Here is a 23,300-nt window from a genome sequence, read left to right on the forward strand (position 1 = left end):
GGGGAAGCGCCGAGCAACCCAGGAGGGCTGCCCCTCTAGCTCTCCCAGCGGCCTCTCTATGGCACTTGCCCTTAGAGCCGCACGGAGGGGGCGGGGCTCCGTCACGTGACCCTGCCGCCCCGCACTGGCGCAGGCGCGCTGGCCGCGTCGCCGTCGCCGGGTTCCGTCGCGCGCGCCGCTTCACCTTCTCCGCCCCCGAGGCGACGGCCCGGCGGTCCTGCGGCTTTTTGTTCTGCTGCTGCGGGCCGCGGGGCCAAAGCCATGTCCCGAAAGCAGGCGGCGAAGGGCCGGCCCGGCAGCGGCCGCGGGAAAGCGGATACCGAGCGCAAGCGGGACGAGCGGGCGGCTCGCCGGGCCCTGGCCAAGGAGCGGCGGAACCGACCGGAGTCCGGCGGCGGCGGCGGCTGCGAGGAGGAGTTTGTCAGCTTTGCCAACCAGCTGCAGGCCCTGGGGCTGAAGCTGCGGGAGGTGCCGGGGGACGGGTGAGGCGGGCCCGGGAGCGCGGGAGGCGGCGCCGGGGGTCGCGCCGGGCTTGGCGACCGTCGCCCGCTCTCGTCCACCCATTCATTCAGGCGGCCCCAGCGCCGGCCGCGAGCCGGCTGCTTCCCGGTGCGGGGGGTCCAGCGGCGGGCCACGCTCCTCGGGTAACCCCAGTTGCTCTAATGAGGGCACAGGCCGCCAAGACACGGAAGTGGTCCTGAGAATACCGGAGCAGGTCTCCTTTAGATCGGTGCCCACGAAGGCCTCCCCGAAAGGTGACATTTAAGTCGAGATCTGATGGAATGAGATGGAGCCAGTCACTGGAAGAGCAGGACAGCACGTAGTCAGAAAGACGATGAGGCAGTTGGAAAGAGACGACGCCCCGCTGGGTATAAAGCTTTGCCTCCCGGAGCCCCTGCTGTTGTGGTATTGCCCCCGTCTCGCTTGGGAAGTTAGATCTGCGAGGGCCTGTTGTTTATTGCGCCGAGGGCAACTTTCCTAATTCTTACTTCCAAGGGCCTCTGTTTCTGTAAGCAAGGGTGCTTATGCAGCTTTCTTAGGAACATGGAGTAAATAAGTGCGGTGGGAGGGAGGGAAGCGACTGTGGCTCAGGAAAGGGGATATGGGTACAGGAGCATGATGGGAAGAAGTAAAAGGATAGGGGAGAGGCGAGGGGAACAGTTAGCATCCCCATTGCAGGGTCAGGCGAAGGGAGCCTGGTTGCTAGGTGTGCCACTCTGGAAGAGGCAGTATTAATGACAGCCTAGCTGTTGATTTTCCTTCATTTGACTGCTCAGATTGGACGGAGGGAGGAATAAGATGAAAGTAAAGCCCATACAGAATTGCTGTAGCTAGTATGTGTGCACAAGAGTTTTCTAGATGTTGCATTACATTGCATCTTATTAATCGGATTTATTCATCAGTATTTGTGAACGGGGCTTAATTTACATTTCCCACCTTTCCTGCATATTCTCAGTGCTTCAAGCAAATTGGATTGAGACCATGATTATAGTTAACCATCACTGAGCACAGTGCCTGATACATGGAAGGCAAAAATCAGGCCGTTTTTGTTGAATAAATTATAAAATTATAGACGAAGGCCAACTAGACCCTCAAGAGGGCTTCTCAAAGGGGCATTCCTTAGTGGAGTCACTACAACTAAAGGCTTGCATTTAACCTGGTGTCTTGACTTAACAAATATAAAGTTTATGAACCATTCCGGGTCGTAATCAAATTCACAATTACAGGGCTGCTATGTAAACTAAAATAAATTGAATACAGTGGGATTTTCCTGCATTTGAATGCTCAGATTGGACAGAGGAAGGAATAAGATGAAACTAAACTCTTTCTTGCCAGTGGTTGGATAGCTTGTGTCTGCTATTCTGGGCACAGTATCCTCAATGCCAGGGTGCCAAGCAACTGAAGTACCAGCAGAAGATTGCTTATGCGCAAGATCACCACACAGGGAGTTGTGAAATCATGAGGGAGCTTTCATGCTACGGGAAAATCTGGGGGTACTACTTTTATCCTCCCCAAAGAGAGCCTATTTTTCTTAGTTAATTCAGCAAACATTGCGCAAGGTGCTAGGAATACACTGACTGAGATACATTAGGAGACCATAGCCCAGTGAGAGAACATGTAACAGCAGGTCTCAAACATTTTGGTCATAGGAGCCCTTATACAAATTACTGAGGACTCCAAAGAGCTTTTATTTATGTGAGTTACAGCTATGATATTTACTATACCAGAAAGTAAGGCAAAAGCTTAAAATGCAGTTTCATTAGCTGAGTGATAACTTTTTTGGAAGATTCCACTGTACATATAAAAGAATGAACATTAAAAGATAAATAACATCTTGGTTTTGAGTTCATGAACATGAACAATCTGAAATGGTCAGAGAGACACCTTTCTTCTCTCAGCCCCCCTCAGCTGGGCTACACTTTGAGAACAGATGATGTAAGTAATTAAAATAGTTTGGTATAGTCTTAATAGTGACCTCTTTTATTGGCACTGGTGAAAAGGAAGTGGCTGGCACTCTTTGAAATGATTAGGAGACCATATTCATTCAGCAAGTGCTCTTTGAGACCCGCTGACCTTACTGAGATTAGATGCCGCGCACTCAGACTCATGATGGACCGGTAGGAATGTGGACAAATAAGGAACATTCCAGATGGGGGAAGTAGGCTACATAGAGGCCCAGGAGCACATTACTTTTGAGTGAAGGACCGGTCATTTAGGATGACAGGTGTCATCCAAAATACAGAGGCAGGGTAGAAGTCAGGGGCCAGTTTGGAGTTCTCACATCCCTTACTTGTGACAGTGTTAGGTAAAATAATACTGATCCTCTTCTGTTCACACATTCTTCCCCTGGGTCCTACAAGATGGCCTGTGACTCAGCCCTCTACCACTGTGGGCCTTTGGACAGTGGTGCCAGCAAGCTTTGTTACTGTGCAGGAGAGGTGTAGGATGGAGTAGTAGGTTTGATCAACAGATTCTTTTACGTATTCAGTGAATACTTACTGATTCCTCTGGTATTTTAAAATGATAATATAAAGAGAATAGTTGCCAGTCTTCATTCATTGTGTTTCCATTTTGACTTGGTCACAATGTTGAGTAACCTGAGAGCATTCACTACAGAGGCATGAACTCGGGGGTCTTATGCTCCTTGTAGCATTCTTGTACATCTGAAGTAGGTTCAAGCTTGGGAAGTAATTACCTGGCATCTCAAATGTAGCAGTTCCATAGGTTGTCACTTTAGTACAGGTTAATCTAGGGGCTATCTGTAACACATCGTGGCTACCGTCATGTTTGTCATGTTTCCTGTGGGCAGGGCCCACATATATATTGAATTCAATTTCATAACAAGAAAGAGTTTACCCTTGATGTTGTCCTTAAAAACATTATTGATTATAGCATAAAAAGGATCTAAGGCCCTCCCTGGTGGTGCAGCGGGTTAAAGCACAGCACTGAGAATCTAAAGCCGCTTCCGCATGAGTTTGACTCCCGCCTGCCCCGGAGGTGACCACATGGTGTGGCAGACCTCTCCTGACCCGCCCACTGCTCCCCTCAGCAGTGTACTTCGTCGATCTGCCTGTTCTGTTCCCCACTCTGTCTCTGGTGAAGCCTCTCACCCTCTGCATCTCTGGCCTGTACCCCAGTTCTGTATGCATAAATAAATAAATCTTTAAAAAAAAAAAAGGATCTAAAATTGGATAAGTGAGTACTGTATAGTGTCTCTTTGAACAAGATCCAGTTTTATCTTACTAAATGTAGCTCTAAGTTACATTACAAATTAGTAATGCTCTCAAATTAAAACATTAAAGAATCATTAACTGTATTTTTTTTCTCTGTCCCAAACAAGTTGCCTTTTAATTTTGTGTAATTATCCATTAGTACCAACGTGGCCTGAAGATCAGCTCGGTCACTGTGTCTAGTCGTTTTCAGCCTTGGTGATATAATAGAGTCAGTTGGGAAATACACAGGGCTTGGGCTCACCCCTTAACTGAATGTTATCCAGGGGCCCTACTTACTGACAGCTTGAAAAGTGTCCACAGGTGATTCCAATATGCAGCCATAATTGAGAATCACTGACGTAGAGCTAGATTGTAGGTTCTCAAATTTTTCCATGCGACAGCCTCATCTAGAGGGCTAGTTAGGACACTGGGGGTAACTTGCTGGGCTCCCACCCAGGTATTTGATCTAGTATACCGGATGTGGTTCCAGAATTTTCATTTTGACAAGTGCTCAGGTGATGCTGATGGTGCTAGTCAGGAACCACACTTAGATTTGGCCATCTAGTCCAGTGCTGTCCAACAGAAATAAAATGGAAGCCATGAAATGAAATTTAAGTTTTCCAGTAATGACACCAAAAGAGGAAAAAGAAACAGGTAAAATTAATTTTCATATTTAAAATGTTAAGCAACTTTATTTTCAACATAAAATCAAAATTAAAGCTAATGAGGTATTTCCATTTTAAAAATACCTGGTAAAGTCCAGCATTTTACACTTACCTTACAACACAGTTTAACTTGCATTGGTTACATGTGACCACCACAGTGCACAGCACAAATACAGACAGTTCCTGAGGACTGCTTATAGACAGGAATTCACAGGAATCTTGAGTTTATATGGTCAGTCTCCATAGAACCAAAATGAAATTTCCGTTTTTTCTTTCCGTTAACATCTGTTTCTGTAGCTCCCATGTTTTCATTTCAGTTTTATTTACAAGTATAACCTCCTCACCGACTACAGTTGGAAGCTTGAGCCTCATTTAGGCTGAAGTCACTGTGCTCTTCATGCTGTGTAGTTTAGAGCCACACCTCCTCTGAGGGTGTCGCCAAAATGTAGTGGCCAGAATAACATGGGGCCCTTGCCAGGACCTGACCTCAAGAACCTGCCCCCCTTTCTGCATATTTATTATTGCTGCACCCTAGGAACCCATAACTTTTGTGATGTCTCCATCAGTATTTTCTCAGAGTAAATGATGGAACACCCCAGACCTTTTCATACTGCTCACCTAATTGGTTGTTTTTGTGAACTCAAATGCAGGACCTTACCTGTATCCCTGTAGTGCAGTGATTCGCAAGTGGATATGATCTTGCTTCCCTGGGGGACCTTTGACAATGTCTGGAGACATTTTCAGTGGGTTGTCACAACTGAGGTGGAAGAAGGCGGTGGTGGTGAAGCTGGCAACTACTGCGTGGAGCTGAGGATGCCCCAGTACCTGCAGGGCACAGGACAATTCCTGAACAGAGTTCTCCCCGATGTCGGTGTGGGGTCGCGAAGCCCTGCAAGTGTAACGGATGAGGTCTCGGGTTTGGGAAACAGCCGGAGCTCCTGGAATCCTCTGGGCTCCGGCTGTGCTCTCCAGGGTGTTCTTCCCGCTGCTGCTGGACTCCCTGAGGGGACCCAGGCTGGCTCTGTTTCTTTACATTTCCTGCGTCACTACCTTGAAACTCAGAAAAGGAAGTGATTTGTCTATCTTGACTTGTTTTCCGAATACTTATTTGTAGTGAGCTCAAGAACAGTTTGGTAAATGCAAAAAAATATACTAAAATAAGTTTAACCATTACTCCTAATCCCGTCACCCCGGGCTAACAAAATCCCATTAAAGAACTAACATCTTGGTGGCTAGGTTTGACGCCTGGGTCCATCACCTGCTGGTTTTAGGACCTTGGGTGAGTTTTCCGAGGGGGATTCTGGTGGTACCTGTTTCAAAAATTTGTGAGCACTAAACACATTTAATACCTACATACAAACTTAGAACTGTCTCTGGCACAGGGTGGTCTTGGTGTTTTCTTGCCCGAGTTTGATGTAAATTTGTTTTTTAACGTACAGAATCTGTCCTTTCTAAAGTCTCCCTCCCCTCATCAAAAACAAACAAACAAACCCAAAAAACAAAAAAAACCTTTATGTGATTGAAGGGATTTTTTTTTTGCCCCTTTTTCTATTGAAATTTCACTTTTCTGAGCTGAAAAACTGAGAACACTGTTTGTATATGTAGATACAAAGTTCTTCCCAAAGTGGTGAGTTTTTCTGGAATTAGAATACCATAGATTTTCATTTGGAAAAGGAAACAGTTGGTTTGAAACTGGGCTTCTGTGTGACCAGAATGGCTTGTTTCTTTGTTTTTCAAGGCACCGGATTGTGTTTGTAGTATTTTAATCTTTGTGTGAGGGCTCTGTGTTTGTGATATAGCTTGGGCTTTTCGAAGTCTGCAGGCTTGGCAGTAAAGATAGCTCTTCAGGTTTATGACCAGCATTTTAGTTTTAGAAATGACAGAAACGGTGTCTCCGGTTTTTAATCTGCAGGACGACAGCGGCGCCATGGCGCCGTGACGGGGAGTGTGTGCCCCCGTGTGCACGCACTGCTGGTGTGGTCTGTGCGCCCCTTTCGTGGTTTTCTCTACTGTGTTGTGCTTAGTTGTTTGTACTGGGAGCGTGACAAAATGGTATCTTTTGGGGGTTTTTGTTAGATGAATGATTAGTTAGGGGGCAGCTGTGGCAAGCTTGTTTCAGAAGTGAGATAGTAGATGCGATTTGCCCACATCCCCTTGGTGAGGAGGACTGTAACACTGCCGTCTGGACCCTGTCTGTAGGGCAGTTAGTAGGCAGCACCGTCACTTGGGAGTTTAAGTGTCTTTCCTGAGTCAGCCAGTGTTCAGGGGGGCGAGACTCCGTGTTTGTCATTGAATGTGCCCTTCAGCTCTAGCCCAGCATCTGGGAAGAAGCCTGCACTAGCGAAGCTCAGGCTTTCTCTCTTCTGCACGTGAAAGATTTCTGCGGATGGTCTACCGTGAAACATCATTGTTTTAGATGAACTAAGTCAATCTTTAAAGGGTCTTGACCAACAGTTTTGTTTTGATAGCAATTGCCTGTTCAGAGCTCTCGGTGATCAGTTGGAGGGACACTCACGAAATCATCTCAAACACCGGCAAGAGACAGTGGACTACATGATAAAGCAGCGGGAAGATTTTGAGCCCTTTGTAGAAGATGACATTCCTTTTGAGAAACACGGTAGGTTCACCGCCGGTCCCCCAAGAGTAATGTGTCGGGTAATCAAACCTGTCAGCACCTCCCACCCCCCCAGCCAGGGGCTGGGGTCTATAAATTTGTCCTCCATTTGCTCACCGTTTATTTGCCTGCTGGATGTTGGTTTTGTGCTAGGCAGTTGGGAATTAATAGTTTTAGATGCATATGTCTTTAATAAAATGACAAGTCATGAAAAGCTACTTGGCACTCCTTGTTCACTGGGGGGCAAGCCGGCTATAAAATAGCTGTGTAGCTCCCATTTTTCAAAGGTATATACAACAGAAACACTAGAAAAGTCTGGAGAGATACTAGGATTTTATGGTTGCTAATTTCTGACTCCATTTTATTACTCAGAACTCACTCTCAACTTCTATAAAGGGGAGATAATAGCACCTAATCTATGGGGTGTTTGGAATAGATTAAATTAGAAAATACCATTAAAATAAGTTCTTAATAAGTACCAGCCTTATGGGGGATGACATCATTATCAGTATTTTAAGTTATCCTTTATAGATTTTGCCGAATTTTAAAGGATAATTACTTTATAATTAGTATTACTTTATAATTAGAAAAAAACAGTAAAGTTGTTTTGATTATCAATGAAAACCATACACAGCATCTTTTCTTTGAGCCAGGTCAAGTAGTGATTTTAGTTTGTTTTTTAGTTAGTTTTTTTAATTAAAAATTTTTATAGGCTTAAGTCTAGTCAGAAATTTGTATGAGCTTTTAAACTTAATTTTGACAGATACTCTCTTTCCCCTACCACACACCCCTCTAAATCTTATGAAAATAGCTTTTGCTTCTATAAAAACGAACAAGCAAAAAAGTGTGAGTGAGGGGGCAAAAATCCATGGTCCTTTAATTCAGTAACAGTGTTTTAAAACTATGAAAGAAAATAAATGTGGATAAAGCAGGTTTTTTTTTTTTGAAAAAAAATGGTAAGAGAATGAATAGTTTAAAAAAGGTGCTATGCTAGGTGCTGATATATTTCTATTTTACAAATAACATTTTTATCACGGAGTTCTCAGTCTTATCTGTTCTGATCAGGAAGGAGTCATTTCTGGATATGAGAGAGCTCACCAAAATCTGTGTTGAGAATGGCTGAGGGGAGAGACTGCCAAGGGAGAGGAGTTAGAAGACTCTCCATATAGCCCAGGGAAAGAATGAGTGGGTCTCCATCATCCTAGTGGGAATCATGAGGAGGGTCCAGGCTGAGGTACATCTGGTACTGTTATTGCCAAGACTCATTGGAGAGGGGACGAGGGGAAGAGAGGAGGCAGGTGATTCAAAATGTCTGCTCGGGGAAGGGTGAGGTGGCCGTACTGGTAGTGAGAAGGAAGCTGTCAGAGAGCCTAGAGCCTTTCTCATTCCTTACTTGATCAGAACTCGTTCTGAGGTGACGGGAGTAAGAGGGACATGGAAGCCAGTTTGCCTCCAGGTGAGTAGTTCGTACTCTCCTGAGTTCTCATGTTGCAGGTGCCTGAGTCACTTTTCATCTAGTGGGTGGTTTACCAGGTGGCCAGCGGCTTACAGGTTTCATATGTAGTTGGACACAGTGTGAAGTTAAATAAATGGTGCTGTTTATGCAATTAAAATAATCATTTTGGATGAAATAAGTTTTTAGTTTGTCACTTGAAATTCTACTTTGAAAATCTTCAGTGAAGGTCATGTGTGGTAGATTTGGGGGTGTGGTAGGACAAGAAAATCAGACTGTCAGCTTCTAGTGTGGTAGTTACTATTGATACAGAAAGGAAAGTGTTTCCTTGATATGTCCCTGTGTGCTTCATGGTTGAGTAGCGCACCCTAAGAATTGGCGCATTAAAGAAGTGGAAAGTGGCTCCGACTGCAGTAGAGGAAATGAAGAAACCGAATGTCATTTGAAGACTAAATTTAACTCCTCTCAGCACAGTTACATGTCTCCAGTGCCAGCCCACCGAGCTACACTATGGGGTTCTTGAGGGTGGGGTCTGTGTTTGAACAGCCTGGCCCGTGGCAGGTGCTCATAGGATAATTTGGAATGAATAAACGAACGCACTTAACTCTGCAGTCCTCAGTTTCCCTGGCCTCTCACTGTCTTAGAATTACTCTTTTCCTGTGGACTGTGTGGCTTTGGGGACTGGTGGTCTCATTCCCCTGGTTGTACAAATACAGCTGGTAATTGTGTAAATCAGAAACTTGAATATTCTCTGGGCTTCCTCTCCCTCTCTGCTCAATTCTCAGGTATTCATTAAGCCTTGTGACTTCTCCCTCAGTCTTTATTTTTTCCTCACTGCACCACCATGTACAATTGAGCCTTTGTGGCGGTCTGCCCAGACTTCAGTGCTCCCTGGGCTGGTCTCTCTGCCTCTCTATCCTTCAGTCTAGTTTTCACACTACACAGTTACTGTGTCTTCCTCTTCGCCAAAGCCTGGTGGTAGCTCCCCATTTACCTGAGGCTAAAATCTGGACTCTCATCCTCTGCGTGATCTGCAATTTTTCTTTCCTCTGCCCTTGTCTCTTGCCATTTCCCACTGCATCTAATTACGCTACCGTCTCGGCATTCTCAGTGCCTGTCATGCCACAAGCTTGTCTCTTTCTCACAGAACATCACCCGTTCGCTTGCCTGTCCCCTGTATCCTGTGGGAGTAGTGTAGTTATCCCCGCTGAAAGCTTTCTTGGTGCGCTTCACCCACCCTCCACTCGACCAGACTCTCTGCTTGCCACTTGCAGTCTTGCACTTCCCTCACTCCTGGCACCAACTGCAAATTTGGGTTTTTCCCAAGCCCCTGACAGGTTTGATAATTTGCTAGGACTCAGAACTCACGGAAGGCTGTTATACTCAGTTATAATTTATTACAGGGAAAGACCACACATCGAAATGAGCCAAACGGAAGGTCACATACCGTGTGAAGAGAATGTTAATCAGGGAAGCTCGCCTGATCTTCAGTGTCTAGAATTGTTACTTGGCACTTCATCATGTAGGTGTTACTGATTGAGTACCTAAGGGGTTAGGCCCAGTTTCCAGCTCCCAGGTCTGTCTGACATCACTGGCCACAGAGGTCTACAGTGAGTCACCTCTTCAGCATAAGCGCTCAGGTGTGGGTGGCTGAGGAGCCTACTGGGATTAACTCCTGTCTCTAAGGAGATCCGAAGCTTTAGAGGTGACCTCCCAGCACCATTGACAAAAGCCGGCCTCCTCTGGACAAGGCCAGATTCCTTTGTCCATAGCCCTTTCCTGTAGCTTGTATGTACATATAATATTTTTTCTTTTTGTTTGCTCAGCACTAGTTGCAAACTCCTGTGGCTGGCTGTGTGGTGGAATGGCCTGTGTGGAGTGAAGTCCCAGCTGTGCACTGGTGCAGTGACCTTGGGCACAGTCATGAGCTGCTCCATGCCTGGTCTCTTCCTGCACTGGTGTTCGTGATAACACCTCTTAGCGGGGTGGCTTACAGATTAAACGTGCTCACTTGGGTGCCAGTCGAACAGTGCTTGGCCACTCATGCAAACCGTTATGCTTACTGTGGTTATTGTTCTAGTCCCAGTGTGTGGTAGAGTCAGTCATAGGGAAGCATTCAGAAAATATTTATTGAAGCAATAAATGAATCCTTTCCTTAGAAATGATTAGTGTCTGTCGAGTAGCAGTCTCCATTCAACCAGCTAAACTCCTGAACTCTGGCAAAAGCTAATGGACTTTCAGATGTACATTCTGTTTCTCATTATTTGGAACTAGATAAATGCCAAAGCTCTTTTGCATTTAGATTTTTTTGTCCTAAAGACTTTATTTTTCTTTCTCTCCTATTTTCATGCAGTGGCCAGTTTGGCAAAGTCTGGTACATTTGCTGGCAATGATGCAATTGTAGCCTTTGCAAGAAATCATCAATTGAATGTGGTGATTCATCAACTTAATGCCCCTTTGTGGCAGGTACGTCACCTACTGGAGGATTTATCTTAGGCTCTTATTTAAAAATTAGCCTTGGGGATGTCTTAAAATGATCGGGCTTGACCTGCGTGGTTGAACTCTGTGGGGTAACCTGGATTTCCAGACTTCCTAAAGGTACTTTTAGGTAGCTGTGTTGGCTTGGAATTAAAGCCTGCTGTGCTGCTGTGCACAACCGAGGTCTGAAGTGTAATTCAGAAACCTCAGAAATGCCAGTTAGTATGTCGGTCATTTGACAGCAGAGAGTGAAATGTAGGAATTCTGTAGATAACTGTAAAGTGTCTTAAGTGAGCGTGTAAAGGAGCGGTGCATGCAACTTCAGTCTGAAGAGTGCCTGTTCCTGTGGGGGTGCTTGTGTTTTTTAGGTGAAGGGAAACAAGACCAAGTTCACTCTAACAGCCATTACTAAAAAGCGTGTTCTCAGCACCATGGACTCTTTCATAGTCTAGTGGAGGTTCCCTAGCTGTGCGCTGCGGAGGTGTCTGTACCAACTGCAGTGGGTTTGCTGCAGCAGAGGCCACGCTAGTCAGTGTGCTGTAGAGCGGCAGAGCACAGTGGCCTGTGGCTTCCCCACCTCCCGTTGGGAAGTAGCTGTCCATTCTGCTGTTTCCCCCCCCCGTCTCTACCTTTGGTCCTAAATCAGCCCAGTCTTACTAGCAGTCCATCAGCCAGGTGTTCAGGGTATGGCGGGCCAAGAGTCGGGTGTAAATAAGTGATACAGGTGACCGTGACCTTCCTCCCTCTCCTCCTGCATTCTTGTCACCTTGTCTCAACCCCTGAAGACTGGGCCTGTGATTTTCTTTTTTTAAGTTAGGAAGGTAAACATGTTAATTAAAAAAATTTGAAAATTTAGAAAAGCCCATAAAGGCAAATGCAAGTCACCAGAGTCACATTCCCCAGAAATGGTGATTGTTAGTATTTTATTGTGTGTCCCTGTCATGCAGATGATCAGCTATAAAACATTCATCTATAATGAAAAAGAAACGCGTCACAAAGTCTTCACACATGTTTGAAGCACATTTCCATACACGTAAACTGGACATTTGTATAGACGCACACACGTAGTCTTATATATTGTACAAAGGCAGCAGTGGCTTTTTTCCTATACCAGCTATATCCCTGCATAAGTTGCTTATTCTTAGCTTTTGTTCATTAAAACAGCTGTGATTCACGCCTAGCAAGTGTTCCCTCTTCAGGCTTGCGGTTCTGGGCATGTCAGCATAGTCGAGCCAGCGCCACCTGCTGGCGTGAAACAGCGCCACTCCCCCAGGCGTCCTCAGGCCCTGCCGTCACTGCCGGCTCTGCACCCCCAGCCTCTTGTAGCCCTTACCTGTCTCTCTAGTTCTGCCTCTCCAGAATGTCATGTGACTGGAAGTATACAGGCTTTTGTGCCTGCATAATATCCTTTTAACAGAATGACACTAGCTACATAAATTAGATACTCCGGGGTGAGTGAGGAATTTGACCTCACAGGGAGGGGTACACTGAGGGGGGAACAGTATCTGTGTGTGTTCTTTGGGCAGGGTGGTCGGGTGGTCCAGTCCGGTGCCCCTGCACCAGGGTAAGCTGGCATACTTTTAATGAGGCTCTAAGGGTGGTCCCACAGCCGAGACTGTGGTTACCTCTTTGTTGTCTTGCTTTTCATCATTACATTTTAGCTTAGCAGAAGTCACCAATCATTTGAGTACATAGTACAATGACCCTATCCTGAAGGAAAGGAGTGCCAAGCTGGGAGCCAGAGCTTGCCTTTCCACTAGTGAGGATAACTTTTGTAAGTTTCTTCAACATCTAGGGAGTTGTGGAAGCCAATTCTGCTTAGATAGAATTTATTTTTTTCAAATACATTTCTTTCATGGGTTCCTGGACATTGAGAATGTTGAGTATCGTTGCTGGTTAGCCATCTTTGCTGACCTAGCTGTTGGGTCTAACCTATCTCCTCCCACCTCATGAAGCATATTACAAGATTTAAGAATTGAAACTGTTGTTTTTTACTGTGATGGGTAAGAGTTTTTGCTTTAATAATGAGTAGGTTTATTTTAACGACATGAAGATACTGAAGCCTCATTTTTCCCTTCTTCCAAGTGGAATGAATATATGCTCCTGTGAAAACACAGACACGGCAGGACGGGAAGCGGTGTGGAAAGTTAGCGAACGTCATGGTTCACAACTTGGTGGCTGCTTTTTCAGTTCTTTTTTCCATCTGGAAATTTGAACATGGTAGTGGTAGTGTTTAAATATCCAAAGATTGTAACCAACTGGCTTCCTGGTGGTCTTGCTGGGGCTGAGTGGTGCTGCCTCTATTTTTGTGTGTGTTAAAAGTACACTTCTGCACTCGAGACATCTGTAGCCTCCTTGAGAAATGGCCACACTTCTGTGTCTAGTCCTGTGTGGTACCTGTTTATTTCGTGGTTTCTGCTTTGTCTTTTGACCACAAATGTTTAAATGAAGAGTCTTCTTGTGTGTGCTTCATTAAAAACAAGAAGGGAAGTTCTAGCAGAAGGATGGCTCCTGGGCTTTCTAGGGGACACATCCAGAATGGCTGTAGCAGTTTTGTGTGCGTGGCGTTTCCTGGGGATACACACAGACCAGGCCTCAGGGCTCTGCCTGCCTGACTCTGGGCTGTGCTCCAACAGTGTGAGTGGCGCCTCCAGGGTCACGCAGGTCATACTGCTTCACTGTAAGTAATTCTACCTTGAGGGAAATTTGAGCCTGTTGTGTAGTATGTGGTGGATGGAAAAAGCAATTTTTGTTTCAGTGATGGGTGGCTTTCCTGTGAAGCTAATGAAGCATGTCAGAACCGTTCTTTGTGGCCTCCCCCTACCCTTCAAGGTCTTAAGAGATTTATATTTGTAATTATAATTTTTTTCTCAAAGAGGGAGCCCAACTAGTTTGAGCTTTAAGATCAGCGAGTCTGCCTCTCTCTGGGCCTTCCCTCTTGGAAAGGGCCTGTGCATTTGAGGGCTGAGCGGTGCCCAGGCCCATGAAACTTAGGCTTATTGAACTTCATTGGAAACATGCTCCTGGCTTGGGAATGTTTCCTCATGGCTTTGTTTCATGTACTTACATATTAGGCACCCCGAGGCATACATATGGGAGAGAGAGGATTCAGAAGTTGCTCTATCCCTGTCAGATTCCCAACTGTTGACTGGGCTTCGTGGGCAGTCCAGGTGGCATTTCGCTCAGAAGTTGGCACCACCCAGATCCTCATGGGCATCTGCCCTTTTCCCCTGCAGATTCGTGGCACAGATAAAAGCAACGTGCGGGAGCTGCACATTGCGTATCGATGTGGAGAGCACTATGACAGCGTGCGCAGGATCAACGACAACTCGGAGGCCCCAGCGCACCTGCGGACGGACGTGAGTGAGCCTGCAGGAGCCAGTGTGCCCTGGGCAGAAACCAGCAGCTGCTGGCAGAGTGTCTGTCCGCTCTGACAGCTGACTGGACGTGAGGGTGCTGTTCAGATCAGCAGCCACTGCCCAAGCGTTGGTGTCTAAGCCATTCTTCCTGAACGGCTCACCAGCTCGGGGCCTTTCTTTGGAATGTTTCTTTTGTGGCCTGGAACTCCGAGTCTGGGTGGGATTTACCCTAATGTTTGCCATTGCCTGAAAGTGTTGACGATTCTGAACATAGTTTCTTGACTTCTGTGAAAAATTTCTTATTACTCTATCATTTAGTTTCAGATACTTCATCAGGATGAATCAAATAAAAGAGAGAAGATCAAGACAAAGGGAGTGGACTTTGAAGATGACCTGAGAGATGAAGTGGAAGATGCCGTCCAGAAAGTCTGCAATGCCACCGGCTGTTCGGTCAGTACCCCCTCGTGTGGTAACGAGGACTCAGGGACAGGCGCCCTCATGCTGGGTCACCGGCTGCTTCCACGGGGCCCTCCGGCGTGCTCACACCTGCGGGGCCGAGCGAGGCCCATGGCATTTGGGGCTTGATCAGGTTGCGTGACAGACAGCGAGAGCTGTTGGTGCATGTCCGTGTTTTGTTTTACTAAATTTTACCCAGGACTGTTCAAAACCCTAAGGTAGTAAGTGGACTTATTTATTCTGATTGGTATTTACACTAGTAAAATTGCATTTTAATAAATACAATTCATTTTTATTAAATGGTTATTTCAGGTGACCAACATTATTGAAAATGAGGACATTTTCTAAAAGGAGAAGCTCTTGAAATCTTGTTTCTCTTCTCTTTTTTTTCCCCTTTAAATTGTCGAAGTAGCGATAGGTACAAAAGTGTCCCCAAGAGTCTTGAATTGTTTGTGTGTTTTGGATAGGATTTTAATTTGATCATCCAGAACCTGGAAGCTGAAAACTACAATATAGAGTCTGCAATACTTGCCATGCTGCAGCTGAACCAGGGAAAAAGAAATAGTAAGTTCATGGATGATACTTACAAACTTTCAGAAGTATTTGTCAGTGAGTCTTCATTTTTGCTATTTTCAATTATTTATTTTTAATCAAGTGAGGCAGACTGTCTCCTCCCTCATGTGTTAGTGATTTCAGTGATGATGGCGAGCTGTTATGTCCCAGCTACCACTCTGGGCTAGTTTTCCAGGTGATTGGGCATTTTATTGCTCTTTATGTACGTGCTGTGCCTGTTCAGAAAGCTGTAAGTCACATGGTCTTTGTGACTTTAGATAGGCGCTCTGCAGGCCTGTGCAGGCCTTGACATGAGCTCGGCAGGACTGAGGGACCGGACTGGAAATCTTACTTGATTTTAACTGGCCGCCTGTGCCTTGTGGCTACTCTATGGGCAAGACAGCTTTTTTTTTTTTTTTTTTTAAGATTTATTTATTTGTGCATACATACCTGGGGTACAGGCCAGAGATGCGGAGGGTGAGAGGCTTCACCAGAGACAGAGCAGGGAGCAGAACAGGCAGATCGACGAAGTACACTGCTGAGGGGAGCAGCGGGCGGGTCAGGAGAGGTCTGCCGCGCCATGTGGTCACCTCCGGGGCAGGCGGGAATCAAACTCATGTGGAAGTGGCTTTAGCTTCTTAGTGCTATGCTTTAACCCGCTGCGCCACCAGGGAGGGCCCAGGGCGAGACAGCTTTTGAGCCTGTTTCTGGTTTGTGGGTGCAAATGAAAGATTTCTCCCTAAAAATTCATGTTGAAAAGTAGTTTATCTAATAAAATACTGTGCTGGTGTGATGCTGACCATAAGTCTGGCTAAGAAGGGTTTTAAAATTTTAATTCTAAGTTTTACCAGTTATTTTTTTCCTGTTGCCCCTTGTATTTACTTGATATAATTTTGCCTCAAGGAAACTTGCTTTCCAAATGAGAGTGCTCTAGGGACCCAGGTAATTTTGGACTCCTGTAGCATTAACCACAGTGTGGAATTATCTTAAGTTCTTAGTAATAAAATGTCTTTTTTTGAAGATACAGATGAGAACCTTGAGCCCAGTGGCCGATTGACGAAGCATTGTGGTGCTTTATGGGAGGAGGGTGGCAGTGGCGCCAGGATCTTTGGAACTCAGGGCCTGAATGAAGGCAGGACAGAAAACAATAAGTCCCGGGCCAGCCCTGGTGAAGAAAACAAAGCAAATAAAAACCATCTCCCGAAGGTATGAAAGGTGGGCTTGAGGGTACAGCGGTGAGCGGCTGGGATTGGTGGCAGCGGTGGGGCATGGGCTTGTCCGATGTGTAATTTTCTTTTGATCAGTAAACACAGTTGTAGAAAATGGGAGGAAGTAGAATGAAGACATGGCTCCTTCTGTTTGGTGCATGGGCGTGACTGGAGGACGCGCACACCAGCCCTGAGCCCGCGTGTGAGTGTAGCCTCGTCAGTCAGCACTGTGTGCGGCGTCTTCCCTGTCAACTCAGCCATCAGTCCTGGGTTTTATGCGCTCACACTGGCATTGTTTTCTTGGCGAGGGTCCCAGAAGAGGAATTGATAGGTCAAAAGGCATGGGTATTTGCGTATTAAAGACTTCTTGGTGATTTTCAGGTGCTTCCCTAGAAGGGTGTAGTTTCCTTACCCCCACTCCCTGCCTCATGCCCACAGTTGTGTATGGCACCATTCATTTAGTTGAATTTGAAATTTATTTTGAAAGACTCGCCAAGAAGTTCTGAGCTCAAGTGCACCATAATGTCAGAAGCCACAGTAAACTCTGAGGGCAGCTTAGCTCACCTGGGGCATTTGGCCATGTAGGGGACAGTGTCCTGTGGCACGTCGGAGCGCCAGCTCCCGTACACTGGGGCGACCTGTCTCTTGGTTAGTTTGGATTGGTTTATGGGGAGGATGGAGTTGATACTGTCCTGACTCAGCAGGGGGTGTAAACTTAATTGTTAACTTGCGTAGTAATGGAAAAGCAACCCCTTTTGGTCTGCGAGGCGGGCTTTCTGGCTGTGTGGAGAGGCAGCCGGCACCCTCCCCTCTGCCTCTGTCAGCCCCACCTGCCCCTGCAGCAGGCAGCAGCCTGAGTCGGCCCTGGGCAGCTCACCCAGAAGTTTCCTCTTTCAGGTCACGAACAAACAGAGGAGAGAGCAGCAGCGACTGGAGAAGAAGAAGCGGCAGGAGGAGAGGCACCGCCACAAAGCCCTGGAGAGCAGGGGCGGCCACAGGGACAGTAACAGGGGCGAGGCCGAGGCGAACGCGCAGGTCACCTTGGTGAAGACCTTTGCTGCTCTCAACATCTGACTGGCCTCTGGGAGTTATAAGAGGCAAATGGAAAATGGAGACTGTGTACCAGGCTTCCCAGGGAGGCTGTCCTTTCACACACCAACAGCCCGTGATCCGCATGAACTGGCAGCGGAGTTTCCTTCAGACTGCCTCTTTTTTGTTCAGAGTTTTGTTAGCGATGCGTTTGTTTTATGAAAGTACAGTGAAGCCATTCCTGTTCTGTGGTTAGAATACCAGGCTTTAGGGGTGGATGGTGAGGCAGGAAAAGCCTTTAAGGACCGTTTTATTTGCCCTGAAAATCAGAGTTCAGTGATCTTGGGATCTTAACACCCAGAGTGAATGTCACTGTAATTGTTCATAAAGTAGTTTAGACGTCAGAAATTCATGATAACGAATTTCCTTTGTTTTTCTTTCACCTTCAAACAGACGTTAGTAGACAGGGCAGTTTATAAATGATCTCCAGCTCAGGAACATGTTTAGATTTCATTTTTTTCCACTCCGAGTTCATCAGAAAGTAATTCAGGAAGCGTTTCCCAGAGTAACGCGGCCCGGGGCTGTGGCCCGCAGGCGGGTGGGAGTGAGGCGCTGTCTTCCCTCCTCCCGCCGGACGCTGCGCTGGGGCCGCAGGCCCTGCTGGTCCGGCGACCGCGCGCTGGCCTCACGGCGCGCTGACAGTGCGGCGGGCGCCGGCCTGCCCCGTGCCCGTCCTCACGCAGGCCTGCAGGGCTGCGGGCACGGGGCAGGACGCGCCCACCCGAGGCGCCCCGAGTTTGCCTACGAGGTCTGAAGAGTTACTTCATCTCGTGGGGAGAGGCTGTCTAGAGTGTCTGGGTTTCTCATGTTCACAGATTAAGTAGCTGAATTTTCTTTCCAGCTCTTCTAGACTTAGAAAGACGCCATCAAGAGAACTAAAAGGAAACTTCACCGATCACTAAATTTAGTATTGCGAAATGGAATCCCATAAAATGATGTGTTTACTTTTATTTCAGCCCTGTTTGGGATTTTGATGTTGGAAAAGCTCCCCGGCATCCTCCAGAAGTTGTGGCTTAGACCTGAAGGGTGAGAACACCCTTCGGCCGAGGCCTCAGATGATGCCCTGACTGGAGCTCGCTCTCCTAGCGGGGGCCGGGTGGGCGTGAACTCCAGCACGCGAATGTGTGAGGCGCTCACTCCTGTTTGGCGTGGCCTTTGGGAACCTGTATTTGGGCAAACAGTAGATGCTGAATCAAAAGGTAACTTCCTAGCAACCATCCTGCCGCATTTCAGAACTAGAGTTCAGAGGTGAAGGGAAAACTGTAGGACCGTTTTGACGTCGTGATTATCTTGGCTGGCCCTGGCTTCATCCATTATCCGTAGGCAGTTTGCTTTGTCCGGTGTTAACGTCGTGTTTTACTTTGGTTTGTCCACTCCCGTGACTTTGTTGTGGTTGGAGAATCAGTGGTCTTGGAGCTGTTACCGGATGCTGCAGCTTGGGCCTCTTCCTGCTTCACCGCATTGTAACATTAGTGGACGTAGAGGCTGCACCGCGTGTCTTCGTGCTCTGGGGACCCCTGACGTTGTGACTCCCGCCCTCAGTCCACCGGGAAGGGTCTGAGGGCCAGGGCTTGGCCACTGCGCTCCTGGTTTCCAGCTCTGGGCAGATCCCTGACCGAGACTGAGCTTTTCCAATGAATTTCTTCCTTGTCTTTTTTCCTGTGAAAGCACAGGAAACCTGCTCTCAGAAAGGTCAGTTTTGTGTGTCACAAATTCTGGGATGAAGGGCTAAGGCGGGGAGACCTTTGCCAAGGCGGGAGTAGTGCAGCTGCTTTACTTGGCTAATGGCGTCGACCCTGGGTCTCTCGGGTTTTAGAAGTTTTTGGAGCTGCTGAAAAGTCGTTAAAGAATATTGGGCACATTTATTTACAAATTCCCTAATTCTTTTAATAGGCTTCACATTTCTGGGGTGTAGTAGCAATGGCTCTAAAACTAATCCAGTGGCTTCTGTAATTTTCTTTTATTGCCACTTCAGTTTTCCAGTTATAACTGTTCTGTGTTGAGTACGTTAATTACTAGGACTAGAGTAGATGTCGCCGACTTTAGTGTCTTCCGGCTAAGGGTTTAAGTGTCGCCTTTACAGTGTGAGGTAGGTAGGGCCCACACGCTCCGTGCCTGCTGGCACCTGCAGTTCCTGGGGGCCGTGTCTGGTCCAGGCTGACCTGTCTGTGGGCGTGCTGGGAAGTGGGTCTTCCTCACCGCTGCTGCATCTCATTGTTACAAGTGTGTGACGTGGGAATATCCCAGTAGCTGTGGTGAGACCGGGAGAGAGGAGGTGGGCAGTGGTCAGAGCTACTCATTAGTCTTAAAACTATATAAAGGTTTAGGGACTTAAAAAAAAGACTTTTTAAATGTCAAAGTAAATAAAATATTTGTGGCAACAGCTTTGTACTGGAGAGGTAGATGTACTAAATAACATAGAAGCACAACTTCTAAATACTACGGTTGCCACCGGGAGACGCTGCAGAGACAGAATGTGTGTGTATTTAACTTTTCAGTAATTTGAACATGTACCTTCAGGAGCAAAGTCTGGTTGAGGAATTGTGGCTAAAAGAAGAATCTTAAATGTTTATTGAAGTTGTCTATAGTTTCTTTTGTAAGTTCTGAAAACACTCCTAAACCCATTTTGATTGAGGGCTAAGAGGTGGGGTCTCCCCTGGGGCGGCTGGAGCGGGGGTAGCAGGAGGGAGACTGTGGGTAATGCCTGGCGTTTCTGGGGGACCTTCACCAGGTGAGTGAAGCTGTCCCGGGGCAGGGGCAGCCCAGGGTTCGTGGGGGAAGCTGTCCATGTATCTGGCATGCAGAGGCCGGCGGGCTTCGGCTTGGGGCTGCACTTGCAGGGCGTCCTGTGGTCAGTGTGTAGTTTCTCTCATTCTGGGAACTTCTGTCGACGTGGCCTGGGTTTTACTAGGTCAATGTAGAGACATTCAACTTGAAAATTCAGTCAAGGACACTTGGATTCCAAGTTCAAAGTTGACTAAGCGTCACCCTGACCCACAGGGCCTTGGCGGGTGGCGAGAAGGGAGCCCCTGGGTGTTCAGCGTGCTCGCTGTGGCCCGCAATGCCCATTCGGGTGGATGCGTGGCTCTCTACCTTTTTACCTCAAGCTCTGTCTCTGCAGCAAACCTCTAGACTCAGTCTGACGCGTGTCTGTCTCGCCATTCCCCTCATCCCCCCGCATCCGTCAGCTTTCCGGACAGGCGTTGTGTCACCATGGCCTTGGTGCGTTTGCCAAGGTGGTTTCATAATGGCGCTTCGTGATGCGTGTTTCCCTGACTCGAAAGCAAATTGTGTTTTTTCTCTGGCATGGTTGAGTGGAAGATCTAGATGGCACATTTAAACCCTAGCCGTTCGCCCCTCACGCTGAGGGGGCGGGGGCGGGGCGCAGAGCTCCCGTGCGTGTCTGTGTGGGCCCAGCGATGCGCCGCAGCCTGCCGCGGGCAGCTTGCGGCCTGGTGGGCGGCCTGCCCGGGCTGTCCTTTCTGAGTTCCTTGGAAGCGCTTCTGGCTCCTGACCTTTTCTTCTAAGGAGCTTGGCTAGTTTCTTTCTCCAGCCCACTGTAGCAGCCTTGCAAGGCGAGAAGGGGCGGGCACAGCAATGGCTGGGGTTCCGTACCAGGTGGACTCGTGGCGGAGACCGAGCGGGCCGTCCCGGGCACAGACGCCGTGCGCTGTGCTGGCGCCATGGCAGTTCTGGTCTCTGTCATCTGGTCCGCCTCTAGCCCTCGCGTGCCCCTGTCAGCAGGTCTGTGCCGCCGCTGTCGTGACAATCGTTGGCAACCCGCCTCAGACCCTGGCCTGCGTTTGGTCCCCAGGCCGGTCCCTCATCCAAACGTGAGGGTGCTGGGTGGGGCACCTCACGCCTTCCCCTTCCTTCCTGGGAAGGGCCCGGCTCCCTGCGACCCTCCAGCACCCCTCGCCAGCACTGGGCTCCGCCGGAGGCAGAGCCAGAGCCGGCTTCAGCCCCGCCGCGCCCCGGCTGATGCGGAAGTGCTGCCGGCGCCAGCGCAGGCACGGCGTGCGCAGGCCCGGGACCTCTGTCCTCACGCTGTGCTTGTCTGGCTTCGGTCTGGAGGGGGTGAGGCCGCCCCAGACTCTGAGTCTGCCCTAGCTGGGGAGACGGGGGGAGAGATGGGGCCCTGTCTCATGTCCACAGCTCGTTTCCTCTGCGCTCTTTCCTCAGATTGTGTTCGTTGAAACCATGTTAGTTTTTATTTACCAAAGTACTGTACTTGGCTACTTGCAGTGTTTTCAAAACTAAATGTTTCTTTTTTGTGTGTTTTTAATCTTCAATACTTGGTGCAATAGAAGCTGCAAAGATGTGCCACTTTATCTATGAAATGGAGTTTTGTACACCAATAAATTCTAGTTTAAAGACTACGTTTCGAGTGGTTTTTGTCACTGACCCCTGTTGGAGTCCACGGGACCCAGAGCATGTGGGAAATGTCCTCCCGGGAGGCCTGTTCCCGGCAGATACGCGGGTGCTGCTTCAGGGTGGAGACGTGGGCTCTCGCCATCTCGCGGGGCGTCTGCTTGGTGGCTGGGCCGTCTGGTGACCGGGGCACCGGGCTGGCGCAGCTGGCTGGCTGTCGGCTGCCACCTTGGAGTCTGTCTAGGACTCTGAGGTGTGACTCCGTTCCAGGAGGGGGCTATGCATTCAGATATTTGAGGACAGCAGTGGCCGGAGCAGAGGCTGCACACATGAGAATAAATGACTGGCCCAAGATCACAGGTCGGTCAGGATTTGAACCCAGGGCCATCTGCCTACCACATAGCAGCCCCAAACAACGTACATAGCACTAGGAAAGGGACGAGCACGTGGCGAGTGGCTCTGGGTGGCTCGGGGTGGAGTCCCAACAGGCGTCCAGGGCTGCCCAACACTTGCGGAGTGGATGTGAGGACGAGCCAGAAGAGGGCGCCTTCTAGGCTGGGGAAGCTGGAGAGAAATGAGAGAGGCAGATTGTGTCCTGGGAGTGGGAGGAGCAGAGACAGACACGGCAGCGTAAGTGGAAAGCAGATGGCCACACTGGACCCAGGGGTGGCTGGGCAGCGGGATGGTTCCTGAGGTGTAATGTGGGAAGAAGAACCAGCATCAGGACAGGGTGGGGGGTGAAGGGCTGAAGACGCCCTCTCTGAGCTCAATCACAGCCCTTCCTAGTTGGCCGGCCACAGGTGACGTATGTCTGTCGCCAGAATCCGGCAAGAGGCTGGGGCGTGTGTAAGAGCTTCCTTCATGATTGATGAACCCAAACACATCGATCAGTTCTGCGGCAGTGATACTGCAAAGAACCCCAAGAAACAGGTGAAGGCCGGTGAAGCCATAACTGGGCTCTGAGGTTAACTGGGAATTCCAATTGACTGGACTTCTCATCACTTATTTAGCAAGTTACTTTATTGAACACTTCATGAATGGCTTTTGTTAGGGGCTAAGTGGGAACAGAAAACAAACAAACAAACAAAAAAACCCAACACCAAACCCATCACAATCAGAGAGGCAAGCTATGAAGTGTCCAGGTCACCAAGTCTCCTCTCTCCCACCTCCCCGACCCCCAGGCTTCGTTACCCACTGGGTCCTTCATTCACCGAAACACTGCCTGGCAATGCCATGTGGGCTAAAAACCTTAGCCCTTGTCATTATGACCACTGTTTGTTCTTTTACGGAACACGAATGCTCGTTATTCGCCAGGCACGATCTTTTGTGTCTTGCCACAACC

The 23,300-nt window shown here is 48.1% G+C and overlaps 1 protein-coding gene across 1 annotated transcript; it reads left to right on the top strand.

Moving 5' to 3' along the window:
- Window positions 1-218: 218 nt before the first annotated feature.
- OTUD3 (OTU deubiquitinase 3) lies at window positions 219-17,939 on the top strand. Its single transcript, XM_004678563.2, has 8 exons — window positions 219-482; window positions 6,847-6,995; window positions 10,799-10,911; window positions 14,160-14,282; window positions 14,601-14,732; window positions 15,206-15,302; window positions 16,312-16,496; window positions 17,396-17,939. The coding sequence occupies exons 1-8, from the start codon at window positions 262-264 to the stop codon at window positions 17,570-17,572; spliced, it is 1,197 nt and encodes a 398-aa protein (XP_004678620.1). The 5' UTR covers window positions 219-261; the 3' UTR covers window positions 17,573-17,939.
- The last annotated feature ends 5,361 nt before the right edge of the window (window positions 17,940-23,300 follow it).

Source organism: Condylura cristata, unplaced genomic scaffold, assembly GCF_000260355.1.
Source record: "Condylura cristata isolate star-nosed mole 26May11 unplaced genomic scaffold, ConCri1.0 scaffold00008, whole genome shotgun sequence".
NCBI lineage: Eukaryota > Metazoa > Chordata > Mammalia > Eulipotyphla > Talpidae > Condylura > Condylura cristata.

Excerpts from the sequence above, each read along its gene's own strand:
- OTUD3 (XM_004678563.2), top strand. The coding sequence starts at position 262 with ATGTCCCGAAAGCAGGCGGCGAAGGGCCGGCCCGGCAGCGGCCGCGGG. Across the intron at positions 6,996-10,798 it reads CATTCCTTTTGAGAAACACG|TGGCCAGTTTGGCAAAGTCT; the intron begins GTAGGTTCACCG and ends ATTTTCATGCAG. Across the intron at positions 16,497-17,395 it reads ATAAAAACCATCTCCCGAAG|GTCACGAACAAACAGAGGAG; the intron begins GTATGAAAGGTG and ends TTCCTCTTTCAG.